The following is an 18,397-nucleotide window of genomic DNA, read 5'->3' on the forward strand; positions in this document are numbered from 1 at the left end:
CATCTAGGTCATTGAATTAGTTTACATGTACTGTTGGGTTTCATCCCAATTAAACTGACAGTTAAGATCTCTACCATACAATTCTATTCTGGGGAGCTGTGCCTCCCTTGTGACTTGGAAACATACAGTTTTTGTTTTGTTTTGTTTTGTTTTTTAAGAAAGCCTGTCACTGTTTTTTCCCTTTAAGATCCCTCTTGATCCCTCTAAGGTCACACAACTTGGCTAGCAGCAGCTGAGTAAAGTAGAACCCTCATTTCTTGAATATTACTTTCTCTTCTAACTTCATTCCAAAATCTTAACAGCTTAATTTGAGGTAGAACTAAAAGGTTCCAACTAGTTGTATTATACCCTATAAATCTTTTTCTTCCTTTTCATTCTTACTAGCTAAGACTGACCTATTTAAAAACAGGCAGCCATGATCCCTTTTGAATTCAGGTATTTATACAAGTAGAGTGTATATAAATATATACATGTGTGCATAAATGTATATTCATATACATCCACACATATATTGCTATACACTGCATATGTGACCTGTACTGGTATTTATTCATGTAGAGAAAAATAAAATTTTTTTCTAGGCTCATATTCTGCTTGACTGTGGTGAAGACAATGTCTGTAAACCCAAACTGGAAGTTTCTGTAGATAGGTAAGTTTTGCTCCAAATTATAGACTGTATAATAAGAAATTTAAATGAAAGAACACATTTTTCTATTAAAGTAATAGTAATGAGAATTAGTTACGTTGGAGGATAATGCATGCTTTTCAGTAAAGCTATAAATATTGAGCTTTAAAAAAATAGGTACTATGTTTTCACTGGCTACTTAGGTTAGCAGATCTCTTCCTATTCAGCATGGAGTAGTGTCACAAAGTAACATTATATCCTCTTAAAGATACTCTTAACTAACGGACTCATTACCATTTTATACGATGTACAAATTATAGCGAATATTGTGAGTATCATGACAAATGATTAATTCAGCCTTTAGAAAAAAAATCAGGGGATTAATAAGTACAAAGAGATATAAAATTACTTCCGTAATACATATGAGTGATAGTGATATGCTAAAGGCATCAGTGTTCTTTTACTGGAAGAAGCATTGGATTTGCACCCAGTGTGCTATTTCCAGTTTTCTGTTGAGCTGTAGAGTAGTCTTAAAAAATCTCGAGACACTGTTGAACATGTCAGTGCTTTGAATAGTCATGCTCTCGCCGTGCAGTCTTTTTTCATTGTCTAGATTTGTATTAACTCGTAGTGATCAAAAGAAGATCTATATTGGGGACGACAACCCTCTGACCTTGATTGTTAAGGCTCAGAATCAGGGGGAAGGTGCCTATGAAGCTGAGCTCATCGTTTCCATCCCACCGCAGGCCGATTTCATCGGGGTGGTCCGCAACAGTGAAGTAAGCAAGCTGCCCCTTTAAAAATTGAAGTGCACTCATAGTTCACATTAACATTGAGCTGCTCCCCTATTTAGTGTAGTACAAGCTTAGCCTTTCTACCTAAGGCTAAATTGCTAGACAATAGAGTGCCTATCTTACATAATTCCTTTCAAGCCTAATAACTTTGCATAATGCATTGATAGGACATTTACAAAACTGCTAGCTTAAGTGCCTGAAACAGGGTCAGATGGATAAAGTGTCTAAGCCTGGCCATCAAATAATTTTTCAGAGGTAATATGGTTATGTATCTGTGTCCTCTAGGGATCGTTCAGAAACACTCTGACTTTATATGTGGTACTTGTACACAATTCTGCTTTCCCCTGTACCCCTCATTGCTCAAATAGATGCATTTGCTTTGTAAAGCCAGAAGCCTAATCATCCAACTGCATGATATTGTCTAGGAACTTTAAAGTCTTATTATGGCTTCTGCATTTTTTTTGGTCATTAATTTATTTTCCTTTCAATCCTTTTTCTTTGTCTATCAAAGGCTTTAGCAAGACTTTCCTGTGCCTTTAAGACAGAAAACCAAACCCGCCAGGTGGTATGTGACCTTGGAAACCCAATGAAGGCTGGAACTCAAGTAAGGCATTTTAATTAAATGGGTTGTTTTTTCTTTTATAGAGACTAGCATATTTTTCTGTGGGTTTGTCCATAGTAATTTTTTTATAAGCACTTCAAAATAGTGTGTAAACTGGCTTTGATTTAGAATGTAATGATTATCAGAGTTTAGTTTTGATTAAGATACTAAAGTAATGGGTTGTGTTATTACCTGTATTCAGTAAGCTGCTCTTCACCTTCAGTTTGGTAAATGGATGAGAACATGGTTGAAACTAAGGACTGAGATTGTCACTTTGATATTTTAAACTAACACTTTAATGCATCCTCAAAGCTACTCTGACAAATACCAAGACTGTCATTCTTAAGTGAGTTAGAATGATCTCATTAACTTGAAACCTATATGGTCATCCCAGTAGGATCAAAGAGCACAGTTGGTTGGATCAGGCTCCCCTTCAGGGGTTAGAGAAGGGAGCCCAGGAGCGTGAGAAGCAGCACTCAGTGAGTTGCTTCCCAAATCCTCTAAAAAGGAAACAAAAATATACCTTGTAGAATTCCTATTATCAATGAAAAACAAAAAAACAGCAGTATATTTCATGTTACCTTTTCAATAGAATTTAATTTAATAAGCACATAGATATTGGTAATTTGAAGATCTATGATATTATGGGGCTGAATATTCCATATCTACCCATATAAACAACATCTCTCCTATTGGATGTTGTTTAAGGGTACAGACTTGCATGTAAGTCTAAAGCTCTAATGTGCAGCATAGTGATTATAGACAACAGTAACGTATTATAATCATCAAACTTGCAAGAGACTAGGTCTTAATAATTCCAACGAGAAAAAGGAAATGATAATTATGTAATGTGACAGAGGTGCAATTATTGCCACAGTGGCAATCATATAACAGTGTATAAATGTATCAAATCAACCTTAAATTTACAGTGTTATATGTCAAATATATTTCAATAAAAATAAATATTTCATATTTCTTTAAATATATTTTCCATTAAAAGTCATTATTATCTCTAGATATAAGGTCTCTTAGGGAAAAGGGCTTGAACAAAGTACCCAGAGTTGCATTTTTTCACATGTATTTAACACAGTGTTTAACTACAATGTTTCATTAACAAGTGAGCATGCTTTTTATTTTCTTATATTCTCGTTCTCTCTATCTTTCTCACTCACTGCTCACTCAGTATAGATAATTCCAGGTTGATTCTTGTGGCTGGTTCCAAGCTTTGTAAAGTGGGAGGCAGTTTCACAAGGTCCCCTAGAAGGGCCATTTTTAGATGTCATTTATGTGACCCCCCCAAGAAGGCTGCTTTCCCTTACCTTGTAGCTCAGTTTTTTCTTTAAAGTAACAATTTTCCTCCTGCAGAAGCTAAGATGTTTGTTATTGATGGAGTTGTGGGTGACGTGGAGAAATTCTGCTTCTGGCCCTACATCTGTCCTTTCTAGCCAAGTTCTCTCACTCTTGTAAGCCATCTGTTTCTTCCTTCCTGCTCCATTAACACAAGTTCATGTGTTAGCTTCCTGTCGCCAAATTATTGTGCATAACTACTATACTGTCATTGGGTCAACAAGCAATTCCTCTTGCATTTTTCAGAAGGTTAATATTAGTTAATATAATAAGGAGATAATTAGTTAATATTATAAGGAGATATAATTATGGTTAATCATTGTTAAACAGGCTCCATTATGGATTGGCCCAAGTATCTGAAATAATAGAGATTTGATAGAAGATCAGACTTAATTACCTTTGCTAGAGTACTTTCAGTTTTATTGTAAGTTCAGAGAAACCCTATTCTTTTTTCTGTGGACGGTGGATTTGGAATTTCACTAATTTGACACTGTTCTAACTAACATGGCCATCTTTCCCGCCTCCTTCAGCTCCTAGCTGGTCTTCGTTTCAGTGTGCACCAGCAATCAGAGATGGATACTTCCGTGAAATTTGACTTACAAATCCAAAGGTATGAAAACAACTTTTTTCCGTTTATAATAACTATGGAGGAAATATTATTTGTTATAAATATATTATGCAGTATACTTAAATATTCTGGAATAGGATAGACTAAAATTTTAGTACTTAATTATAGCATTTTAAAATCAATATTTACATCATAAGAATAATTTATGTTGCTTTTGAGTTTGTAAAACAAAACTAAAAGTTAACTAAAAATCATCTTCTTGGAATTAAATGCTAATGAAAGTAATTATTTTGATTTGTAGTTTGTCATTTCTTTACTGCTTTTAATTTGTTTACTTTTAGTTTCACTGCATTTGCCTCTGTATGCTATTGATGACGATTATGCTCTAGTCAGTCCTAAATATATTTTTTTCTTTTTCAGCTCCAATCTTTTTGACAAAGTAAGCCCGGTTGTATCTTACAAAGTTGACCTTGCTGTTTTAGCTGCTGTTGAGATAAGAGGGTCAGTATGATTACCCAGTTGAGTATCTCATTCTCATGATTTAAACTACTTTAAAAGTAGTTACTTCCTAAAAGTAAGTCCTAGGGCCCCTAGCTTCTTTTGGATAGTAGACACTCCATGTTTCAGTGTCGTTTTACTAGAGCTGTAGCTTCTGTAGAAAGAAGAAGGTCCTGGGTGTATTCCAAAGCCCCAAATATTTATTTGATAATCCTTTGGAAATAAACCAGACATGACAAAAGTGGCACAAAATAAATTTATTGAACTTTTATGCAAAAGTTCACCTGTTATCAATTCACCTGTTACATTAGATTCAATAAAGAGTAGTTTGTATGTCCATCTGTGCATGTACACATACAAGTATAGTTTCTGTTTTTGTTTTGTCTGTTAAATGTATGGTTTTTTTTTAAATTAATTCTGATTTTATTCATTTGGACACTAGGTACTTTTGAAAATGAACTGACCATATCATTTTGATATTCATGGTAGGTTTTCTTTGGTCATTGTTTAGAGTCTCAAGTCCTGATCATATCTTTCTTCCGATTCCAAATTGGGAGCACAAGGAGAACCCTGAGACTGAAGAAGACGTTGGGCCAGTTGTTCAGCACATCTACGAGGTTTGCAGCTGTTGGATTTAACTGATACCTGGTAGACAGCCAACAAAGAGAGGAATAGATAGGCTCTTTTTAAAAAACAAGTCTATTTAACTTCTACGTAAACTCTGCATAGTTTAAGTATGTACCAGAGATTTCTTTGAATTTTTTCCCTATTCTTAAGTTCATTTTTATTAGACAAGTAGCTTCCAGTAGTAAAAGAAAGCTGTTTATACAAATTGTTGTTTAAAACCAATTAGTAAAAAAAATAATAATAAAAATTAACTTAAAAGTAATATTTTATTATTATTATTTTAATAATAAAATAAAACCAGTTAGTTCTACTTGAGTAAAAAGAATAGGTCACTGAGTAAAATTTTGGTTCTGTAGGAAGAAAATTTTCTATGCCATTTGTCAGTAACTTTTTCACGTTTTCCTCTTTTGTTTATATATTCATCCTGATTTATACTGCCCTACGCAGAGGCAGATGTTGAGTTTGATTCTTTTGCATAATAATGATCATGTTGTAATATTAGAGTAACTATGGAAACTGTTATTCAAACTGTTATTCAAATCCTGTTGCTTAATGATTCCTAAAGTTGCTGTAGGGGAAGGATTATAGAATAGATTTTTGCCCTAAGTATTTACATTTCCTTCTCCTCGTTAGCTGAGAAATAACGGTCCGAGTTCATTCAGCAAGGCAATGCTAAATCTTCAGTGGCCTTACAAATATAACAATAACACTTTGTTGTACATCCTTCAATATGATATTGATGGGCCAATGAACTGCACTTCAGATATGGAGATCAACCCTTTGAGAATTAAGGTAATGTACTTAATAGCAGCTATTTATTATGATGATATTTTATTGCTTTTCTTTCTAAATCTATAAAAGAAATACATGAAATAAACAATTGTTTTAATAATAAATCTATTCTGCGAAAATATTTTAGCTCATAACCAGTATACTATGAATTAAATTGTTTATTTGTGTAATGAGTAAGGATGAATTTTGTGAAGTCCTAGTAAACCATTTATTTATGTAGTATTTAGTGAGCCTCCGGAGATACTCTTTGTTTTTTTTTTTTTGGCCGTGTCTCGCAGCTTGCGGGTTCTGGGTTCTGAGTTCCCTGACCAGGGATTGAACCCACGCTCTCGGCAGTGAAAGCGCGGAGTCCTAACCACTGGACCGCCAGGGAATTCCCATCCAGAGTTATTCTTAAGTGACCCAATTTGACTTTGGTTTTATCGCAGAGTGGTTTATCCACATGTAATATGTGTCAAGGGTGTTTGGATGTTGAAATTTTTGTCTTTGGGATAAGATATAACATTTTACTCTTGGCTCTTTTGACTTGACCTAGAAAAATGTCATTTTATGGAATTCTATTTGGTTATAGTCTTCTCCATCCTAGCACATATGCTTGGATAAGAAGCTATTCACAGGTCAGAGTAAGGAAAGTTAAGAAAACAAAGCAAAAAATGTATACTTATGATTGACATACATCACAGATGTACACTGTGAAATTTCAAGCTGTTGCTAAGTATTTTATCAGTTTCCCCTCTAGCTATGCAAGGGGAGAAAATGATGGCTAGGTAGAGGTAATTTTTCTCCCGCATATTAAGGACTCTAATCTTTATTTCCTTTGCTTAGTTTTAGCCATATATTAAGTGGTGAATTTTCTGTCATACCAAATTTTTAGTCACTATATTTTAATCATGTATAACAGTTTATGCCAAAATGTTAGTGCAAAATATTTTCCATTGTTATTTACCACCAGTTTATTTATGTAATCCTAGATCTCAAATTCGCAAACAACTGAAAAGAATGACACAATCGGTGGGCAAGGTGACCGGAACCATCTCATCACTAAGCGGGATCTCACCCTCAGTGAAGGAGATGTGCACACTTTGGTAAGTGGCATTTCAACAACAAGCACTTTAAATATTTTAAAATATGTAATTATAGAACTGACGCCAAAGAACATTTCAAAAGTAACAACAGCTGTGCTGGAAAGAACTCCATATATTTTTATACCATTCACTTCTCTTACTTTCCTTGTTCCTAATTGATTTAATGCCACATTTTCTTCAAATGATCTGTCTTTGTGTAGATTACTAATAAAAATATTTTATGTTCTAACTTATTTCTCTGACTGCACTCCTTTAACTGACCTCTTTCTCAGTCTCACCCTAATCTTTGAAACTTATGTTCAATATTGCAGAAAAAAACAGAAGGGCTCAACAGAAATATAAGAATAATTAGCATTATGATCAACTTTTGTTGAGTCAGCCTATCTAATGACTATAATGTTATAAAGAGGTTTGTCACTTAAGTTTTTAAAATTTAACAGATCTGCAAACCATCAACTAACAGAGAACCTGGTATAGTGTTTATGTTCATTAGTGATCACCAGTTACTTTCACTTCTCCAGATGCCATGGTTCTTCTTAGTTCTCATTCAGTTCAACTGCACAGTGACTTTTTGGCACAATTAGTCACTTCCTCTTTTGTGAAACACTCCTCTCTCACTTCTTGGGCACTACTCTCTTGGTTGTCCACCTACCACAACTGGCTACTTTGTCTCAATCTCCATTTCCAGACCTTTAAGCTCTAGAGAGTATTCCAGGGCTCAGATCTCAGAGTTCTTGTCTGCTCCACCTACAGTCATTCATTAGATCTGTGCAGTCCAGTGTTGTAGACACCAGCTACATTTCAAGTGTTCAGTAGCCACATGTGGCTTAGTGGCTACCACTTCGGGAAGCACAGGTATCTCCACACTGATGATTTCTGTCATTGTAGAAGGTTCTATCTGACAGTGCCATATGAGATGATCTCAATCATTCGTATGGCTGGTAAGTACCATTTCTATGTAGATGACTTTGATTAATATTTCCAACCCGATCCTCTGCATTGAACTCCAGACTCCATTATCCTCTGGAACTCCTCTTAAATATTTAATAGGAATCTTAAACTTAATTCTAAGAACATATCCTTGAGTTTTCTCAACTCTCATCTTTCTATGGTGTTCCTCATTTTAGTAAATATCAACTCTGTTCTCTGTCCCAAACTTTGGCATGGGGCTTGACTCTCCTCTTTCTCTCAAACTTCATAATCCTACATATCAGCAAATTCTATCATTATCTACTTTCAAAATAGCCAGAATGTGGCCCCTTCTTGCCATCTCTACCACTGCCACGACCTAACCTAGACCACCTTCCTCTCTCACTTGAACTATTGCCAAACCTCCAGTTGGACTCCATATTCCTGCCTCTGTCACCACGACAGTCTATTTGCCACATAGAAGCCATAATGATCCTTTTAAAAGTAGGTCAGGTCATGTCACTCCAGTGTCTTCCTGTCTAACTCAGAGAGAAAACCAGAGACTGCAAAGCCTGGGGTTTTTTTTGTAGTCATCTTCATCGGAGCGAAGTAGCATCTCATTGCAGTTTTATTTGGATTTCCCTAATGACTAATGATGCTGAGCACCTTTTCATTTGTATATCTTCTTTAGAAAAATCTCTATTCAAACCTTTTGCCCATATTTAAATTGGGTCGTTTGCCTTTTGTTGTTGAGTCATGAGGAGTTCTTTATATATTCTGGATACTACCCTTATCAGAGCTGTTACTGCACATATTTTCTTTCAATCTGTAAGTTGTCTTTTTTACTTTCTTGATGGTATTTGTTGATGGAAAAAAGGTTTTAAATTTAAAGAAGTCCAAATTTCTTTTCTCAAGTCTATCTCTCCTTGTGTTGCTTATATTTTTACTGTCATATTTTAAAAACCATTGCCTAACCCAAAGTCCTGGAGATTTACACACAAGTTTTCTGTTTTTCTAAGTTGTTGTTGTTTTTTTTTTTAAAAAATATTTATTTATTTATTTGGCTAGGCCGGGTCTTAGTTGTGCACGCAGGATCTTCATTGCTGCGTGCGGGATCTTCATTGCTGCATGCAGTATCTTTTAGTTGTGCCATGTGGGATCTTTAGTTGTGGCATGCAGGATCTTTAGTTATGGCATGCGGGCTCTAGTTCCCTGACCAGAGATCAAACCCCAGGCCCCCTGTGTTGGGAGCATGGAGTCTTAACTACTGGACCACCAGGGAAGTCCCTGGTTTTCTAAGTTTTATACTTTTAGCTCTTACTTTTATATCTCTGATCCATATAGAGTTAATTTTTGTATATGGTGTGAAGTAGAGGCCCAGATTCATTCTTTTGCATGTGGTTTTCTAGTTCTCCCTGCATCATTTGTTGGAAAGACCTGTCTCTTCCCTTTAAATGGTCTTGGCTCCCTTGTTGAAAATGAATTGACTGTGAATGTATGAGTTTGTTTCTGGACTCTCAATTCTATTCCATTGATCTATACATGCATCCTAATTTTTTTGATTGTTGTCCTTCTGCAGTAAGTTTTGAAATTGGGGAGTGTGAGCCCTGCAGTGTTTTCATCTTTTTCAAAATTGTTTTGGCTAGTTGGGGTTCCTGGCAATTCCATATGAATTTTAGGATTAGCTTGTCCATTTCTACAAAAATGGTAGTTGGAATTTTTTTTTTTTTTGGAATTTTGATAGCAATTTTATTGGATCTGTCTATCATTTTGGTAATATTGCCATCTTAATATTAAGTCTTTCAGTCCTTGAACATGAGCTGTCTTCTGTTTATTTAGGTCTTCTTTAATTTCTTTCAAAAACATTTTGTAGTTTTCAGTGCACAAGTCGTGCACTTCCTTAGTTACATATTTTATTCTTGTTGAATGCTATTTAAAATAGAATTGTTTTTTTAAATTCATTTTCATATTTTTCATTGCTAATGTATAGAAAACCAATTCATATTTGTATACTGATCTTGTATTCTGTACCTTTTCTGTACTTGTTTATTAGCTTTAATAGTTTTATTGTGGATTCTTTAAAGTTTTCTGTAAGTAAGATTCTATCATCTTTGAACAGAGATAGCTTTACTTCTTTCTTTCCAATCTGGATACCGTTTATTTAATTTTTTTCTTGCTTCATTGCACTGGCTAGAACCTTCTGAACAATGTAGAATAGAAGTGTCATGAGTGGGCACTGTTGTCCAGTTCCTGATCTTAGGGGAAAAGCATCCATTCTTTCACCAGTAAGTATGATGTTAGCTGTGGGCTTTTCATAGATGCCCTTTACCAGGTCAAGGGAGTTCACTTCTATTCCTATTCATCAACTGGAGGTGTCACTTACTGGATAACACTGTTGTGAGGTACATGCATACGACATGTCTAACGCAGTTTGACCAGCACGTAGAAGGTGGTGAATATTTATTACTTTTGACTGTCTGCCTTCAGGTTACTGATAAAAACACTCATGCCACTTGATTTCTACAGGTCTGATGTGGAGTAGCTATTAAAGATTCACTCTGTTTCTTTTTCTTTTCCACAGGCCTATTGTGATCTGATTTTCATGTCTTACTAAAATCACCATGCTCTGGGTTTGCCTAAAGAATGTTGAGTTCTAGCTATAACAATAAATATTTTAATATTATAGCACTTATCCTTCCATAACAAATCACATTTAAACCAACCCCTTCATAACAAGAAGCATTCATAGATTCAACTGTTAGCCTACTCATTTTAAATGTTACTGCTATTAAGGCAAAAGAATCTAGATCATCTCTTTAGCCTTCACATAAAACAAGTCAATTGTCTGCTTTTCATATGTTGAAGAGATGATAGAATGATCTTTTCTTTTAAGTAAGTAATTTTTTGGCAGGGTTGTGGAATTGCTGAATGCTTGAAGATTGTCTGCCAGGTGGGGCGACTAGACAGAGGAAAGAGTGCAATCCTGTATGTAAAGTCTCTGCTGTGGACTGAGACCTTTATGAATGTAAGTGGGCAGATGCAGCATTCAGCGAACTTATCCATTTTTTCAAAGAAATAAAAAAGGCCTGACATATAGAAAATCATTTTATTGTTATTCCCATATAGAAGGAAAACCAGAATCATTCATATTCTCTGAAGTCGTCTGCTTCATTTAATGTTATAGAGTTTCCGTATAAAAACCTTCTAATTGAGGACATCTTCAACTCCACATTGGTAAGTCATTGATTTGGGGAAATGGAATAAATGCACTTAGTTCAATACCATAGATATTTTTATTTTATTTTAAATAATGGCAGTTAATTATTTTGATAATTTAAAGTAACTTGAGTTATTTGAATGGATTATAACCTAGTATAAACTAGTTTAATATTACTATTTTCCTCCCCCCCATCCCAGAATTATTAAAGGTAGACCTTTTACTTTAGCATCTTGTCCTATGTAAGATACTTAGCATCAATAAATTTCATGAGGGAAAATTTTGGGAATTTCTCCCCACAGAGTTAGAAAGTTGGAAATTAACTGCAGTTAAGTGAGGGCATTTTATAAATCTTTAATTTGAGGATTAAAATGGGACCAACACATCGTAAACTGGGTTGGATTATTTAAAAATCATTTCAGAGTCAGTCAGAGGTTAACCTGTTGAGAGTTTCGTGTGTGTGTGTGTGTGTGTGTGTGTGTGTGTGTGTGTGTATGCTATTGATACCAAATGTGTAATCATAAATTATCATGTACTAGAAAAGAAAATAATGTGAGTAACATTGACATAAAATATAGTAGACATTCAGATATTTGTTGAATGATTCAGTGAACTATTTTCAAAACTCAAGAACTTTTTCCCCCAACAGGTTACCACTAATGTCACCTGGGGCATTCAGCCAGCACCCATGCCTGTACCTGTGTGGGTGATCATTTTAGCAGTTCTAGCAGGATTGTTGTTACTGGCTGTTTTGGTATTTGTAATGTACAGGGTAAGTGATGGACTTAGGAAGAGAGGGAGGGAGGGGAAGCAGAAGAAAAGGAGAAGGAAGGGAGCAAAAGAAGGGAGGGAAAGAAGAAAGGGACCTTTAATGACGATGCATGATGAGCAGTCCTTATCATTTGAAGGAAGAAAAATTCAACTAAGTGCCATTTAAATTTTCTTGGTCATAATATGGTCACTCAGAATACTTTCAGTATTCTTCAGTGATGTGCAGTAATGTGAGGTGTTTTTTTTTTTCAACTGGCAGATGGGCTTCTTTAAACGTGTCCGGCCACCTCAAGAAGAACAAGAAAGGGAACAGCTTCAACCTCATGAAAATGGTGAAGGAAACTCAGAAACTTAACTGTGATTTTTAAGTTGTGCTACATCCTGTCCCATTAGAAGTACCAACTTCAATATAGGTTTTTAAATTTCCTTCATGAGGAATAAAGTTCCAAGACTCTACTGCTGATGGTACCCATTGGTATTAACCACAAAGTGAGAGCAATATTTGTCAACCTTTTCATTATAATTAAGTTCAGACATACATTTAATACACATCCACTGACTTGTATTTTTAGGTATTTAAATAATAACATTTTAAGGATAGATCTTCTTCAATGTACATAAGACAGGTAGTGCCTGAGTTACCACTTTATCTAAAATAGTACCTCCTACAATTATTGTTTCTGATTTTGTATGTTGGATTTTGTTTGTTGTTGTTTTTGTTGTTTTAAAGCAATCCAAATTTGGACCTTAGGATCCACATCTTTTGTAGAGATACTTACTGTTAATACACATTACACTACAGTTGAGTTTTCAAGCTAACTTTATAACTGCATAAACTTGGATTTTAATATTACCTATATGGTAGAACTTTTAAAAAAGAAAAATGCATGATCCCATCAAAACTCTTTGCTGTGATAGCAAAGGTACAGTTTTTTGTTTTAATCTGAAAATTGAATACATGCTATTAAATTTTTATTTATATTTTTATCCACAGTCCATTTGATTACATTTTATTTTGTATAAGTTTAAGTTCTATTTCAAATCCTTTAAGTCAACTTATACTGAAAATTAGTTTTATAATCAAAAATGCCTCTTTTGTGTAGTCATTTAATTTCTGCTAAACATCATGATGCTTGAAGCCATATGGAGTTGGAAATCATTTCCAAAGTACATTTATTCCATTGCATTAGTCTGGCTATATACAATACAATACAAAAAAAAGAAAAAGGAGCATTTAAATTAAAAGACTATGTTTGTAGTTCTTTGACAGAGTTGCTTATTAATAGTTTGTTCTTAGATTAAAGCAAGAGTTTTTAGTTGGGATTAATTTATTTTCCTCCTATATATGTATTTTTCCTTCCATTTCCAAAACTGTTACTGAGAATGTGTCAAGATCAATGAGGAATCTTTACAACTTAGAGGAACCTGCACTCAACCTCCCAACCCTGCAAGAAATGCTTGGAATTGAAATTCTTAAAGTAGCTCACTGGTTTACTTCTAGCAATAGCGTAGTACTGCTCAGATGGATATTACCTCAGTTGAAGCCAGGTGTAACATGTAAAACCAGTCTCAGCTATCAAAATGACTTCTTAGAGGTTATTTTATAAGCAATTCAAGTTATTGGAAACCTTTTTAAACTTTTTTAGGTTTTATTAATATAAATTACTTTTCTAGGATTTTTAAATAAAAGCTGCACAGGTGGCAAGTTGTAGTTTTATAAGTCCGTAGGGTGATGAATCTTCTAGAGGAATATGTGAATTATTCACAGTTCCTCCAGGCCTGGGGATGACTATTAGTTATACCTATTTTTGTGCAATTACATCATGTTGTGCATTAGAAATTGAGAGTTTGATAGCTTTTTAACTACTGTCTTCATTAGGCAATGATAAATATTTCACTTAAATAACTGAATATTTTTCTATGTTTTAAAAATAATTGAAATTTATCTTGCCATGTCTTGTGTTATAACTCCCTAACAAGTGCCTGCGCTAGAATATATTCATAAAACAGAGGCATATGTAGGTGAGTTATACAAGTTAGAACGTTGACAAGACCCTATATTTAGCTTTAGTGATTTTTAAAATTAATAGGTTTTGTAATATAGATTTTATTAATAGCTCAAAAGATCTTAGTCATATGCAGTAAGTATTTTTATTACCAATAAATTTAAAGTTTTTTAAGAAAAAAATATTTTTATCCTAGGGCCTGCCACCAGACAGTCACTGAATTGGTCTAGAACAATGTTCACCTTACTTGTTTTCCCACCTAATAGCAGTCATTCCTGAAACTATCTTTTGGATAGAAAGTCACTCTTTTAAAAAAATGTTACTATTTGATTTTGCACAGTCTATTGCTTTTATGTCCTCTTATCTCAAGGTATAATCTTCTACCAGAGATTGAAGGAGGAGCCAAAATAGCTCAGTTGGGAGAGCCTGAGACTGGAGGAGATTGAAGGGTGTTGTCGTGGAAATTAACATGATGCTTTAAATTGCTCTTATGGAATGTAGTTTAAAGCAATAGTATTTTCTTTAAGAAAAATGAAGATTTATATCTGTACAAAAATATGGTAGGAGTATAATTTAAAAACCTAGTCCTTGAGGAAAATATTTGGGAAATGTTGAGTTTCTTTTTACCCTAAAGTAGCATGTGAATGTTTTAGATAAAATGTCAAAAAAAAAATCACTGCTGTGTTTGTGATTTATTGAGAATTGAAAGCCATTTTGAGTGTAAAATTCTTATAATCTGATTCAGTTTAAGAAAATACACATGGTTGGGGTTGAGAATATTTAAAACATTTGATATTGGTAAGAAATATTGATGCTGTTGTTGATTCCTTAAATAGGCATTTATTTCAGACTTGATATTTTGAGAAATATTTGTGTGAGGGAGGCGCTTTCCTTTTCTTCCCTTTACCTTTTTCTTGTAATTGGTGATTATTGTAATTCTGATTAAGTTCTTAATACTGAATTGTAAAACAATCAAAATATTAGTGCCACAGTTCTACCTGTTATGAAACTACTTAGTCATAGTCAATTCTCATTGATACTTTATATAAAGAGAAAATTCAAGTATTAGAGACTATACTGGCTTCCTTAAGAGGATGTGAAAGATTTTTCATAGTGAATCATGACCCTAAGAGAGATGTATGTGGCAAAAGTATAGTATATAATAAATAGATCCGCTGGTTTTTTATAAGGCAAACAACTGTAAGTTGATTGATGTTCCTGTGTTACAGAATGTAGTGTTGAGCTTGGCAAAGAATAAGTCATTCATGGAATACTTGTGTATGACTGTTGCTTATCTCAGTGTCACTGTGTTAGTGCTCTTGGATAGCTTGTATATGTGATAGTTTGATTAATAAGAAAAAATATAAAATTTGAAAATTGAATATAGGATCCAAAATGGTGAATGAAATGACTTAATACTCAGTGTTTTGGAGAGTATTTCTTTTAACCTGTTGGTAGGCTAGTTTGAACGATGAACCTATGGACATGTAGCATGCATATATGCTTGTATTTCATTGTAATTTCTGATATATAATGAATTTCTTGGGAGAGGTACTGAATCTTTGATTTTTCTTGTCATTCTTCTCAAGTGCAATATAACAATGTAAGCAAACCTAGATATTTCAAAGTCATTATTAACTTAGTAAACCTAATCTAAACGGAGATTTATTAGTATTTTTGTTAGCAAGAAGGAATGATTCTGAGATGGATATACGAATGAAGTTATTTACCCCTAAAAGGTCCATTTTACACTTTATTTCAGGCTGGACATGAACTATTCCCCACTAGTTTTGAAACACTTTGCAATATCTTAAAGTAACTTGGAAGCTGTGTATATCAATTAATTTCCTACCTAAGTAACATCGAAAGTAATTTTCTTTATTTAGCTCTCTTGTGATCACCCACATTGGGTGAGACATAAAATGAGTGTCTTCTAAAATTTGTCATTTGCTAACTTGATTTGAGTTAGTGAAAACTGGTACAGTGTTCTGCTTATTAGTCTCCAGTGTGTAACTTGTGTCTGTTCAATAAACTTGAGCATATGGCGCCACTTATGTGCAAGGACTTTGTATTTTCCTTCTATTATGTTGTTTTGTTTTGTTTTTTAATCACATGAGCTAGCAGTAGTGCACTAAAAGGATGACCTCAAAGAGGTGACATACCTCTTTAAAAGTCCACATTCTTAAGAGTGTTGGTTATTTGAAAAAAGGTGTCACAAACAGAGCAAAAGGAAACTAATGTTAAAATACACCAATTACAAATCATAGTATCACAGACATTTAAAATTTTAAAGGGGCTTCCAATTTCAATAATGGCAAAGTAGCTTGTATCAGATAACAATGAATGAAATGAGGAATAAGAAGCAAAAAAGAAACTTTTAAAGACACTGCAGATACTAAAAGTAGGCAGAAACTGGAGGGAATTGGTCTCAAGGAAGGGAACCACACTTTTCCCTGAGTTTACTCTCTGTTGTGTGGATGGAATGCAAGCAGAAAAGTGCCCCCTCATTTCCTAGAATGATGGGACTGCCATCATGGCTAGAAATTGAGGGATGGGGGGAGGGAGAAGCCACATTGTGGGAAAGGGGAACATTTTCCCCTCAAAGCCTTGGCTGACCCTGACTCTGCTCTAGTGAGGCCCCAAAAGGAAAACAGCAGATGGAAGTTTGAAAGAACTGAGCAGTTATTCCAGCTACTGTCCAATGCAGGAGAAACAAGAGACTGTAGTTCAAGTCTTACCCAGTGACAGAGCCTTGGAAACACCCCCAGTGTTTCCATTGAAACCCCAGAGGATCTATTCCTTGGGAATAAATACTACATCCCAAGACTGATTGATTCACCCTAGGATAAAGGGTAAAACCAGTGTCCCACCCTAACAAAGCATGAAACCAAGCTTCCACAAGTTTAAGGTGACCCACCTGAAATTTAATTGTCTGCTCATAAAGGCAGTTACTTTCAGAGGAAGGTAACACAACCAAAAGACTGCAGTGTATCATTCATAAGGTTGTGTGTGTGTGTAAATGGGAAGAAAGGAAAATGGGATGCTTGGCTTTGAGAAGAAATAGTCAATAGAAACAGACCCACAAAAAATTTAGCAGGATGACTTTAAATAACTATGATAAATGTGTTAAAGAGTCTATAGGAACACATGAACATTATGGATGAAAAGACAGGCATTTCAAGAGAGGTTTGGAAACTAACAAAAGAGACTCAAGTGGAAATCTTTAGACTGAAAAAATATATCTGAAGTCAGAAATTCATTGGAGGGGGATTACAAGTAGATTGGGTAGGACAGAAGAAAGGATCAATGAACTTAGAGATAGATCAATAGGACTTATCCAAACTGAAGCAGAGATGGCAAAAAAAACCCAAAAAACAAACAAAAAAACAGCCTCAGTGATCTGTGGGACAAATCTAGGTGCAAAAGAAGTCTTAGGAGAGAGAAAAATGGGACAGACAAAATATTCAAAGCCAAAAAGTTTCCAAATTTCATCAGAAAGAGCAACCTGCAATTCTGGAAGCTCAACAAACCCTAAACAGGACAATTGCAGATAACACCATCTATGCAGGTCATGGTCAGATTGTTAAAAAGCACACGTTGGAAGGAGTTTACCTCACTCCCTGCGTACTGTTAACAATGACCAGAGGGTTCATTACTTGTCTAAAGAAGTTACCGGCAGGATTGGGACTAAAGCTTGCATATTCAAACACCTAGTACGTTATGCATTCTGCTGTGCAACACTGCCTGAACTACTAGTCACAGTTTATAAAATAGATTTGTTATTATCTAGGGGATAGTTTGGGATGCCTGAATATCAATTGATGTACCACCAGTGCTTTTCCGATTACAGCTGACTTGAGCAACAGGATTTGAACTGCATGGTTCCACCTATACATGGATATTTTCAATAGTAAATACTGTTGTACTGCCTGATCCTTGGTTGGTTGAATCCCCAAATGTGGAACTTTGGATATGGAGGAACCACAGATACAGAGCACTGACTATAAATTATACTTGATTTTCGCAGAGAGTCGTAGCCCCTTACCCCTGTGTTCAAGGGTCAACCGGAATATTTTTACTCATTTTCTAAACTGTCCTGAATTGCCTAGAGAGTTATATAGTTAGGTTCGCTTTTACACTCAGGTTCACTTTCCTTGTCAACCTCACTTCCTGAAGCATAGCAAATACATAAATTGGTGTTGTTTTAATAGAAGGAGGACTTAGATTTTGAACTTCACACAGTAACTTACCTTCATGTTATTAACCTAATTTTTTTTCAAAGTAATTCTCAAAGTTCTTCTACATCATTTCTCAGATATTAGAGTGTTGAAATGGAATCTTTAGGGATTACTTTTTAGTCAATCTTGTAGTCAGAATATTAATTACTTGTTACAAAGTTATTCACAAAAAAAGCACTAAGTAATGTACAAATGTAGCAGTATTTAATTGGGAGAATTATGCTCTCCACTTGAGTAATAGAAGTGATTCTTGATTTTGGATAGGGTCATGGTAAGTTTACCATAGAAAGCAAGAAAGTTCTGGTGGCTTATAAATTTT

General features: G+C 34.7%; 1 protein-coding gene across 2 annotated transcripts in view; it reads left to right on the forward strand.

Moving 5' to 3' along the window:
• ITGAV (integrin subunit alpha V) overlaps positions 1-15,883 on the forward strand; it is an 86,593-nt gene extending 70,710 nt beyond the window's left edge. For both annotated transcript variants that reach the window (XM_082841294.1, XM_082841295.1), the window contains exons 19-30: positions 582-649; positions 1,257-1,404; positions 1,931-2,023; positions 3,898-3,977; positions 4,356-4,436; positions 4,945-5,050; positions 5,694-5,852; positions 6,824-6,937; positions 10,758-10,871; positions 10,973-11,080; positions 11,713-11,835; positions 12,094-15,883. In XM_082841294.1, the coding sequence (XP_082697420.1) occupies positions 582-649; positions 1,257-1,404; positions 1,931-2,023; positions 3,898-3,977; positions 4,356-4,436; positions 4,945-5,050; positions 5,694-5,852; positions 6,824-6,937; positions 10,758-10,871; positions 10,973-11,080; positions 11,713-11,835; positions 12,094-12,189 (1,290 nt within the window). In that variant the 3' untranslated portion in view covers positions 12,190-15,883. The remainder of the gene's footprint in view (positions 1-581; positions 650-1,256; positions 1,405-1,930; positions 2,024-3,897; positions 3,978-4,355; positions 4,437-4,944; positions 5,051-5,693; positions 5,853-6,823; positions 6,938-10,757; positions 10,872-10,972; positions 11,081-11,712; positions 11,836-12,093) is intronic.
• Positions 15,884-18,397: the final 2,514 nt, after the last annotated feature.

Source organism: Leucopleurus acutus, assembly GCF_964270905.1.
Source record: "Leucopleurus acutus genome assembly, chromosome: 6".
Classification (NCBI taxonomy): Eukaryota; Metazoa; Chordata; class Mammalia; order Artiodactyla; family Delphinidae; genus Leucopleurus; species Leucopleurus acutus.